The sequence below is a fragment of the Adiantum capillus-veneris genome, chromosome 8 (genome assembly GCF_014529385.1).
Source record: "Adiantum capillus-veneris isolate H3 chromosome 8, ASM1452938v2, whole genome shotgun sequence".
NCBI classification, from domain to species: Eukaryota; Viridiplantae; Streptophyta; class Polypodiopsida; order Polypodiales; family Pteridaceae; genus Adiantum; species Adiantum capillus-veneris.
The window spans coordinates 30,724,256-30,735,555 of NC_140938.1; the positions used below are offsets into that span (position 1 = coordinate 30,724,256).

General features: G+C 41.0%; 1 protein-coding gene across 1 annotated transcript; it reads left to right on the forward strand.

Annotated features, from left to right (window-relative positions):
* Window positions 1–2,588: 2,588 nt before the first annotated feature.
* Window positions 2,589–6,706, forward strand: EMB2795 (condensin complex subunit). Its single transcript, XM_086517784.1, has 13 exons — window positions 2,589–3,358; window positions 3,500–3,601; window positions 3,726–3,849; window positions 3,952–4,028; window positions 4,098–4,158; window positions 4,240–4,440; window positions 4,524–4,849; window positions 4,946–5,081; window positions 5,161–5,402; window positions 5,487–5,517; window positions 5,598–5,752; window positions 5,835–5,942; window positions 6,065–6,706. Exons 1-13 carry the CDS (start codon window positions 3,083–3,085, stop codon window positions 6,284–6,286), a joined length of 2,061 nt encoding a protein of 686 aa, XP_086373910.1. The 5' UTR covers window positions 2,589–3,082; the 3' UTR covers window positions 6,287–6,706.
* The last annotated feature ends 4,594 nt before the right edge of the window (window positions 6,707–11,300 follow it).

The following is an 11,300-nucleotide window of genomic DNA, read 5'->3' on the forward strand; positions in this document are numbered from 1 at the left end:
AGAATATCATTGAAGAAAACAATCATAAAGTTTGCTAATTCATGAAGATGGTGTTCATCATAAAATTGAAAAGAGAAGGTGCATTTGGTAGACCAAAAGGAACATCAAGAGCTTCATAGTGACCGGTTTGTATGCAATATTTTGTGTTACGGATGTCAATTGCATGCATCATGATTTGATGTTATTCAATCTTAGTGAAAGATTTGGCTTTCTTGGTTTTTTCAAATAGTTATCGACAATAGAATTCGGATACATATTATGCAACGGATACGTGATTTATGTGAATGAAGTGAAAGAGTTTTGTCCTCCAACAATTCAAGAGATCTAACATGCATGTGAGAACATAAAGAAACATTTCAAGTGATCTAACATTAGAGAGTGGGATTATTAAATTTTCATCCTTTTTGAAAGCCATTGTGTGTATAAAAAAATCACATCTTAATTAGAATGCTCGTGAATAAAAAGGTGCTTCTCTTTGTTCCCCTATTTTGAATTTCTAAGTTTCTTACTTCTCCTGTTCCATTATATCTTGTAAGTTGAAATGAAGCTTTAACTCTAAGCAATGAAGTACACAATTTAGTTTGGTAACACGGACCTTATATACAAAAACACTTGAATATTTATTAATGGTTGGTCATTGTGTACGTATGCAATGCTATACTTGAGCATGGATAGAACAAACATTCTCTTATGAATTGTGCCCGTTAGATACTCTTTTATAGGCGGTCATTGTAAACATGTAGCGGTGGTCCTAAACAAACTTTCTTCTAGAATTGTGCTCGTTAGAAAGTCTTTTAGCTAAAAATTTACAATAAACATCAACAACACCTAAAAAAGATCAAACTTTGTGGACATGTTAAGGAGTGAGACAATCTCTAATAGCGATAATCTTTTAAGGGTCACCCTTTATGCTATTAGTTGAGACCATGCAACTAGGATGGTTAATTTTATCTTGAAAAAAAGAACTTTTTTAATGACCAGTTTGTATGCAAAATTATCTCACAAATAGATAATTCTCACTCAATATCTTAAAGACCAAATTCAATTGCTTTTTATGTTTTTTCATGAAATTTACTAAAAATCAAAATATCATTGAAGAAGACAATCACAAAAGGCAAAAGTGCATTTGAGAGACCAAAAGACATATCAAGAACTTTTTAATGACCAGTTTGCATGCAAAATTTTGTAAATGTCAATTGCACGTATCATGATTTGATGTTATTGATATTTAAGTCAATCTTAATGAAAACATTAGCTTTCTTGGTTTTATGAGGGTTTTCAAGCAAGTATCTACACAAGGAATGTAATAGCTATTCTTGATACTATAAGCTTGTTAAAAGCATGTACTCCATGCAACATAGTATCGGTATTTTTTTCTTTTCACCTAGCAAAGACCTCCAAAGGACAAATTGTATCAAGCCTTATTCAAGCACCTACGTTACTTCTCTCGAATTTTCTTCAGTTGAATGAGATTTTCACTAAAAGGTGCCTTATGAGGAGGTTGACTACCAAGAATAAGGTTATTCTATAATCCTCAAGTCTAGAAGGAGTTAGATGCGGAGGATAGTTTAAAGGAAATTTTTTTTTGATAGTGGTACAAGTGATGTGATGAAGCAATTGCTGGAGGACAAGACTCTTCGACTTCATTTACATCAATCAGGTATCCTTTACTATGGTTGCATACTACACTAGCTTGCGTGTGAGAAAATAAAGAAAAATTTCTAGTGATCTAACATCAGAGAGTGTGATTATTAATTTTTCATCCTTTCTGGAAGCCATTTTGTGTAAAAAAAAAAAATCCACAGCGTAATTGTATGGATAAGAAACAGGCATACCTAGAATGATTGTGAATGCTCTTTGTTTCCCTATTTTGCACTTCTACGTTTCTTACTTCTCACGTTTTCAAAATATCTTGTAAGTTGAAATGCAGCTTTAACTCTAAGCAGATAGTACCACGGGCCTTGTATGCAAAACAATCGAAGATCTATTTATGGAGAATTGTGTATGAATGCAACAATATACTTGAACATGGATAGAACCAATGTTAGGATTTGAAGGGCAACCTATTCTTTCGAAAGATGGGTTGTAAAAAAATGCACCCTTCCCTATAGAAGGGTCTATTTCCAGTTTGCCCTTCCAATGAGAAAATTTCGCATAATTTACAAAGCAAGATACTATATTCTGTCAATGAGTATAACCAATATACATACAGATATTGTAAATGAGCATTAATATATATAGAATGTTTTTTAATTAGCCCTTCCATTGACATGTATTCTATTTTTTCACCCTTCTCTATAGAAGGATAATTTTTGAACAAGCCCTTCCAATGACAGACTCAAAAAAACTTTGGCCTTCATACGACCGGCAAAATGCCTTAAGAAGGGCAGATGGACGTCAAATCCTATCACTGGATAGAACAAAACTTGTTAGATACTCTTTTATGGGCATTCGTTGTACACATGCAACGGTGTACCTAAATATGAACAAAAGAAACTTTCTTCTATGATTTGTGCTCGTTAGAAAATCTTTTAGCTTTGCTCATGTGAAACCACCCTTACACAAGGGTGGGAAAGTTTGAAACAAACTACAGGCAACGGGTAGCTTACAGTTTTTTGCACAGAGAAACTCGTCTGAAGCCCACACTCCAAAGAAATGGCCATCTCCGAGCTTCCATCCATGGCGACCTCGAAGCTTCCATCAGCGAACTTGCATCTTGCCTTCATCTCCTTCTGTGGCTGGTAAGCAATTACGCCCCTCCACGGAAAATCCTGACACTGCTTTCGGGACTCCAAAGCAATCACCAAAAGGAGCAGCAGATCTTTTCTGGTTCATAATACGGAGGACGAAATTCGAAAGCAACTTCCAGCATATGAAAGCTCTGAGGGAAATGCAGGTATACCACACAGAAGGAAGTTGAGTTGCTTGTACAATACTTGGTTCAAACACTATAGCAGGGAAGTATAGAGAATCTCCCGACTACAGAAGCCCTGAACCTTCACTCTGACGAGATAATTGCTGAAGCTATTCACGATTGCCACAACTTTTAGAAAAAGCGCACTGTGGGCATCAGCAAGGAATCATGGTTATGTCTCCAGCAGCAATGCTTGCCATGAAGCATAAAACTCCCCTTAAATCCAGAACTCTCTCCCCCAGTCAGGCTATCTTAAGTCCCAACAATGATGACTATGAGCGAGCACAGGTGCGGGCTGCACGTGCTGCAGCTCAGAGGAGGAAATCACTTGTTGCCCTTGAGGCAGACAAACAGCGACAGAAAACTTTTGGTGAAGAAGACCTTCTCGGCAAAGATCAGATTCTTGACCTTTTTCAGAATTGCATTAAGCTTGCTTCTGAGAATGTTAGTATTTTTTGCTGCTGCTTTAGAGTCTGGGTGACTCAGATTGTGAAGAAGTTACTTTTTAATCATGTTGTACCATCCTAATTTGCACAATGGTGCAAGCTACCTCTAGTATACTGATAGTTTGATGTGGCACCACAGAAAATTAATCAACGGAACACTTGGGAGCTCAGATTGATTGATCATATTAGTGAAATTGTGAATGCTGACGATGGAGAAGATGTTGAGACCAACTTCCAAAAGGTAGTCTGTATGGGTCATCTCAAGAACCCGATAACACTTCATGGGACAACTTTAGCTACAAGTGTTTAGAGGACCATTTTGTGATTTTCTGGGAGGGGTAAGATGAATTATGTGATGATTGCAGGCAAGCTGTACCTTGGAGGCAGGCGTCAAGATATACTCATATAGAGTGGATTCGGTACATTCTGAAACATTCAAGGTCCTTGGAGGGCTTAATAGAACAGCTGCTGATGAAGCTGATGTTGAAGGTTTGCTATGAGTAACCTGTAGAGATAATTCTAGAATTTTAAGGTTTTCTCAAAATCAAGGCCAGAGTCCAATGTTTATGATTTGAATTTTTGTGCATTCAGTGGATGGCGAAAATCCAGCAAATGCTGAAGGAAATGATGATGAAATTGCAAGCAAAAAACGGGACAGTCAGAGAAAGGTATGTGAAAATCTGCAGATTTGTGTTTGAATATTCTGTCCTCTATTAGAATAACCAAGACTTGTGCAGGTGACTAGTTCTGCTGCTACACTGGAATCCTATGATGCTCTGAATGTGAAAAAATTTGATGGTAGGTACTGAAGGTTGTGCAGGTTCAGGAATTCTTTTTGGAAGGAGGTGCACATCTCATTCATTATGGTTTTGTATGCAGTTGCTTTCACTGTTGATCCTCTCTTCAATCAAATGTCAGCTCAATTTGATGAGGGTGGAGCCAAGGGTCTCTTATTGAACAGTTTGAGTGTCTACAATGGATGCAAACTAGTGTTTGATTCAAGCGATGTTCCAACGAGATATGTCAAAGCTAACACCGGCTTAAATGGATCAGTCATGATTGATTTAACATCAATGAAAGGTGAGGGGAATTGTATACATAATGATAACCGTGTTATTTGAGCTTTTGTTGTCTCTAACTTTTCTGTACATACTTCTAAGCAGACTGCTTACAACAGCTCAAACTGGACATGAAAAGAGAGACAGAGATTTCTCCTACATTACGAGAGTTGTTGGTGATGCTGGATGATCCATATCGAAAAGCAGCTGAGATGGATGGAGCAAAACAGCAGGCAGAGACTGCCGAAGATTCTGTTGATGACGCGAGTAATAATTATGTCGGGGAAGTTTCTGATAACGATGGTGATGACAATCCATTCGAACAGTTTGATGAGACTAGCAGAAGGGAATCATCGGAAGCATTTAGTCAGGGAAATGCAGCGTGGGATTTTGATTTTGAGAGGCAGGGTGATGGAGAGGTTTATGATCAGGTTTGAGGATATCTTCAGTGCTTCCAAATATCTAGGGAATTGATTTGAACAGAGAGAACTTGTTGTTCGTTTGTGCTGATATTGCTTTCTTTTCAGGGTACTACTGATAATGCAGCTGAGGTTTTTGCTGATGAGAACGAAGCCAAGCAGTTGGTTAGTTGGATGACTGCGGGTCTAGACTCACGATCAAATGCCTGGGCCGGCCTGGACCACTGGAAGTTTAAGTCTCGAGGTATATATGAGTAGTGGTTATATGCTTGCATATTGATTTTTGTTTTTTTTCAGTTCTATCAATTTAAGTTGTTCTCCAGATCTGCAAAAGGCTTCAGAACCAGCTAGCAAAAACTTGGAGAAGAAGAAGGGCAAAAGTGAGAAATTCTCAATTGATTTCTTGAATCCTCCCCATGTTGACATGTCGGCATTTGCCCCTGCTGTGGATCAAAAGTCTTTGATGATGCCTCAAAGCAATGCATCTGTAAGCACCCTGCTGCCAGAGGATTGCCATTACCAACCAGAAGATCTAGTGAGGCTGTTCTTGCAGTCATCAGTGATGGTATGTAATTGCCCAAGCTGCAGTAAATTGACACTTTATGATTGATGTACTTTTTTTTGATGACTTTCCCCTGCATATATACAGTTGATAAATCACAAAGGCAAAAAAAAACCAGGTAATTACAGTAGGTTGATCACGTTCGCTTTCTTTTGAAGCATTGTTGCTACTTTTGTTTTAATTTGTAATCCTGTTCAGACTCCTCAAGGCCTTGCAACAACACTTTTGGGACGTCAAACTTGGAATGGGATGATGGTGCATCTGGAGGTGCTGATGATGACTGGGAAAATGAGAATATGCATGAGGATGTTGTCAACTCTGAAGAGGGAGACATGATACCTCAGCCTCGAAAAGTAGTGTTCATAGCTAACCACATATTGCTTTCTCAATGCAAGACAATTCTTCAGGTCCTCAAGTTTTTAGGGATGCTTGCAGGTTCAAAAAATTGAAGTTGATTACGACAAAACGTCCAAACAAATTGATGTTCGAGCCTTGAAGGAAGCTCTGTGGCAAAATCTTCAAGATGCATCATCTGCAGTTCAGGTCTGGCTCTTTAGTTGAAGCTGATATGCTTGATTTTAGTGTGGGCAGAGACATTGGAGATCCTATACATCATTAGTTCTTGTAGGACTGGTTTTTAATTTTTCAGTCTTGGGCTGATGCAGGATAATGAGGAGCCCAGCTTCTCTTTCAAAAGTTTGCTCAGCCAGGTGCCAACAGCTTGTGAGGCAGCAGCTCCAAGTGATATATCGGTGCATTTGTGCTTTATTTGCTTGTTGCATCTTGCAAATGAGCATAATTTGTGCATCCTAGATTGTTCGAGTCTCGACGAGCTTTATATTCAGAATGTGGTTTCTGACTTCTGTGCTTCAGAAGTAATCAATTGATTAGAGCTTGTTGGCCATTTGCTAACTACAGAAGTAAAGTTACTCCCAAGGCAATGTTTCCTTCAAATTGCAATCTTCTGATTAGAGGAATGTATCATAAAATAGCTGCTGAAGGTAGGAAAAATTTGCCATGCTGGCAAAGTTATAATCAGGTGAGGTTTACAATATACTGTGTAGGGACTTCCAAATTTGCAATGCAAAACATTGTTATTGGGCAATCCAAAGAAGCGCCTAAGGATTGCAGATTTCATTCAATTTGGGTGCACTATGATGATTCATGACATGGGAGGAGAGAATGTTTGTCGCAAGGTGCGGAATTTAAAGGAGGCAAGTATTTTCTGTCAGGCATTTGTTTTGTGATGTATAGAGTTGAACCAGAAAGGTACGGGATTTAAAGGAGGCAAGTATTTAATTCAGGCATTTGTTTTGTAATATATAGAGTTCAACCAGATTTGTATAAAGTGTAGACCAGTTACTTATACACACAGCTTGGCACTGTGTATGTTAATACACGGTGTTAGGAACACATTGTATTGCTTTCTACTGTATTGTATTTATTGGAGTTCTAGAAGCCTGCCCACAACTGCTTTTGCCATCTGATTTTGTCTTTACTAGGTTGGTCTTCTGCTGAGAAGGTTACTAATTTCTTTTGGCATTCATATTCCCTACTTATCATGGCTTCTAGTGGTTTAGCCAGCACTACTACTACTAGTATGATTCTGGCAGCTCTTCAATTCATTAGGCGGAATCTTGCCTAGAAGCGAAGATTCCCTTCAATTGTTTCCTCTGTGAAGCTATTTGATAACCGCTGCCCTGAGCCCTGTTTAATTAAGAAAAAACCACTTCATGCTCCGTCCCCAGCCTCCCTTGCCATGCCTTCCCCCCATCGAGCTCGCCATGTCTGCTACACCCCTCCCTTTCCTTCTAACGGTTCGATCTCACGGGGACATCTAACGATTTGATAGCCATTGCCCTAAGCCACTCCTCGTCACTATATGGCTCGCCTCTGGGTCAGAGGGGATCTAGGGTCCAAATTTGGGCGTGCAAGGCGGCTTTAATCTCCGCCGTTGGATCACAAAGTGAACTAGGGGTGAACTAGGGGTGGGTGAAATGGGGGTGAATTGAGGGTGAACTAGGGGCTAGTAAGCTAGGGGTGGGTGAACTAGGGGTGCCTAAACTAAGGTATGATCATGAGCCATGCCAACATGAATAACGATGCGCTAGCGTGGTGGTAGGGCATTTGTGTGGCAACTAAGACGTCCCAGGTTTGACCCACACCCAGTGAGGCGGGTGGACTAGGGGGGTGAATTAGGAGGGAACTTGGAGTGCCATTTTTGCCCCAAGTTCACCCCACCCCTAGTTCACCCCGAGTTCACCCCCAGTTCGAAGTCTTCACATGGGTCTTCACACGGCAAAAAAGTGACCATTGATGGGTCATGAAAATTAAAAATCTATTCAAAAAAAGTTATAACTCATAATAATCTTTGAGATAGAGAGAGTTTAACAGAAATATTTTACTTAGCCTTTAATATAGAAAGTAGATTTACAAAGTTTAAGTTATTAATTACTATTTATGATAAAAAGTGTAGAAACTTTAGCCATCATAATTAAGGTACAAAATATAGAAATGAATAATTATCATTTTTATTTAAAAAATTGATTATAAAGCTTAGAAATACACATTTTGAAAGACTTTGAGCTACTAATTGTTTATTTATACATTCTTAGAGGACCTCACTGTAGAAGGGGCATTGTCTTACAGTGGTAATGAGACACTCATTGTATAAGGGGCATTGTCTTGAAGTGGCATGACCTCATTGGCTCACTCTCTAACTCATTATACAAAGGGCATTGTGTTAAAGTTCCTTACTCTTTTTGCCTTGACTAAAATCAAGTTTGAATTTTTTGAAAAAATAAAACACTTCATCAAATGTCTTAATTTCAAACTGAGTAAGTTTGCTTAATTTTGAACCCATTTGTTCGGATAGGAAATGTAATATTTAATAGTCTACTAACTTGTGTGTAGCGAAAAATAGCATGAACATAGTGAGCATTTCATTAGAATAGATTCCTAATGAGAATAATAGAAGTGCTTGGGTGAAGAGAGCAACAAAAAAAATAACACCTAGTTAGATAGCATGAACAATACTTCAAAAGAGAGAGAAATTAAGCAGCTGACATCAGTTGAAGAGCGGATTTGCATGGAGAGGGAGTACCTGTGCAGCCCTTGGAGTCCTACATGATTTCATATCTAGCTGCTCCCCTCATCGACTACAAAAGTCCTCGTCTCACTATATCTATTCTTGGGCACCAATTCTCAGGCGTCATAGTGGATGGTGGATCTGGAATCAATCTAATGCCAGAATTTACATGTCGATCTTTGGTCTGTAGCCTACCTGCCCTGCTCCATTCACTTTTACATTGGCAGACCAGAAGACAGTCTACCCTATGGGCATAGTAGAGAAGGTGCCTCTGAGGGTACAAGACTTCACATTTAGCTTGGATTTTGTGGTGGTCAGTCTTCCTCAGGTGGAGGGAGGATTTCCTTTGCTGATTGGTAGACCATGGTTGCGGCATACTAAGGCACTTCATGATTGGGGAAACGACGCCATGTGGATACATACTCCTGGCTCCCCCATGCAACCAATTCGGCTCAAAGGAGGGACGGATCCAGTGGCTCATCACAACTCATTGACAGTACAGTCCAACCCCGACCCTGAGCAGCCCATCCCACCTGACGGGTCTGACGAAGACCTGCTGTAGTGGTTGGAAACTACCACCTCGATGCCATGCTATGTGGTCTCTATTCAAAAATCACATGTGCCGATAACACTCTCTCTCCCATCTCCTCAGGCGGACACCAATGTCCCAAGTCCTAGAGCAGACAGTAGTCCTACAACAGACAGTGGACCAGTTGAAGAAGTAAGTGTGTCAGCCCCTGATTCTCATGATTCAAATGAAACTCTGATGGAAGCCGTCGGCCTCGGGGAACCTATAACACATCAAAAGGGGTGCAGAGCTTTGTAGGCCACACAGGCTATCATCGCAGGTTTATATGCATGTATGCACAGGTGGCTCAACCCCTAACCCGCCTAACCAATGCTACGGTTCCCTTTCAATGGTCAAATGCAGAGGCCGAAGCTTTTGCAGACCTCAAGAAACGCCTCACTGAAGCGCCTATCTTAGTAGCTCCCAATTGGTCTCTCCCTTTTCATGTACATACTGATGCCAATCAACTGGCTATGGGGGCTGTGCTGACTCACGCCTAGTAAGGAGTACAACCTGGATCACCCTGTGCACTATGCAAGTCATCTACTCGCCAAGGCAGAGCGCAACTATAGCACCACAGAAAGGGAAGGGTTAGCAATTGTGTATGCTCTACAAAAAATTTGGCATTATTTATTAGGGGTCCACTTCACAGTTATTACTGATCACCATGCCCTACGCTATCTGCTCAACAAGCCGCAAGTTGCAGGTCGAGTATGGAGATGGCTACGCTTATTTCAAGAATTTGATTTCGAAGCGGTACTCAAGCTCGGCAAACATCATGTCCTTGCCGACCACCTCTCTCGCATTCACACGGGTGAAGAAGCAACAGGGGTTGCCGACGACTTCCCAGATAGCAGTCTCTCTAAGGTGGATACCACTCTGGAATGGTACGGTGATGTTTTGCATCTGCTTTCTACTCACGTGTACCCAGAGGACGCGTCTCCACTGCAGAAGAGACGACTATTGTTGAAGTCTAGGCCGTTCACTCTGATTGGGGGCTAGCTATACAAGTCAGGATAGGATGGTGTTCTGAGGCGACGTGTCTCCCCACATGAAGTCGAGTATATTTTGGAGGATGCCCACAGTGGTCCCACTGGTGGCCATTACCCTGGTCATATTAATGCCAAGAAGATTCTCCAGTGTGGCTGATGGTGGCCTTATGTTTTTTGGGATGCAAGTGCCTATGTAAAAGTATGTGATGTGTGTCAGCGCTGTGGCCCTAAACTAAGCAAGCAGTCAAACCGTCCTCTACAGGTCTCTATGGCATGGCAGCCCTTTGAAAGATGGGACATTGATTTTGTAGGTCCAATTACTCTCTCCGCCCAACCAGGCAATCGGAAGTATCTCTTACTGGCTACAGATTATGCAACAAAGTGGGCAGAGGTATTGGCAACAACGGATTGCACTGGCACTACGGTAGCCAAGTTTCTCTACGAAAATATTTTGTGCAGGTTTGGATGTCCCTTGGAAATCACCAGTGATAGGGGTAGTCACTTTGTGAATGAAACGATTTCAACCTTGCTTGCCAACTACAAGATTTTTCACCGAAAATCTTGTTCCTATTACCCTAGAGCAAACGGGTAGGCCGAGAGTACTTATAAGGTTCTGATAGCACTTCTGTGGAAAGCATGTCATCTTCATCCTTCGACTTGGGCTCAAGCTATCCATGGCACCCTTTGGGCATACCAAACTTCTTTCAAAGCCACAACCAATCACACTCCAGTTCAATTAGCTTTCGGTTTGGAAGCGATAACACCCTTCGAATTCAACTCAGGATCTCCGCGAGTCGGCAGTCTGCGTGCCAATGGAGATTTGGGATCGACATCTGTCTCTCGTCTTTACCTTCTAGATGAAAGCCTAAGTTTGGCTTCCCTAGCTCTGGAAGCAGAGCAGCTTCGTCGCAAAGCATGGCATGATCGCCATCTCCGAAAGCCGAAAATAACGCAAGGAGCAATGATGCTACTTTATCAAGCTAAGTATCTGAAAAAAGCAAAGAAGTTGGTCCCAGCATGGCAAGGACCATACATGGTGATGGAGATTCTTCCTCAAGGGGCCGTACAATTAGCCACCCTTGAAGGTGTTCTGCTGCCTTTAGTCAATGGATCTAGGATCAAATGCTATCATGCTTAAGTTGACGATCAACGGTCTAAAGTCAAGTGTGATCCTCGCCGACTCTGAGCCCTTAAATCTTCTGGCATCACTATCTTAGACATCCCCTCCTTCCGCTGCTTCTTTTTCATCACTA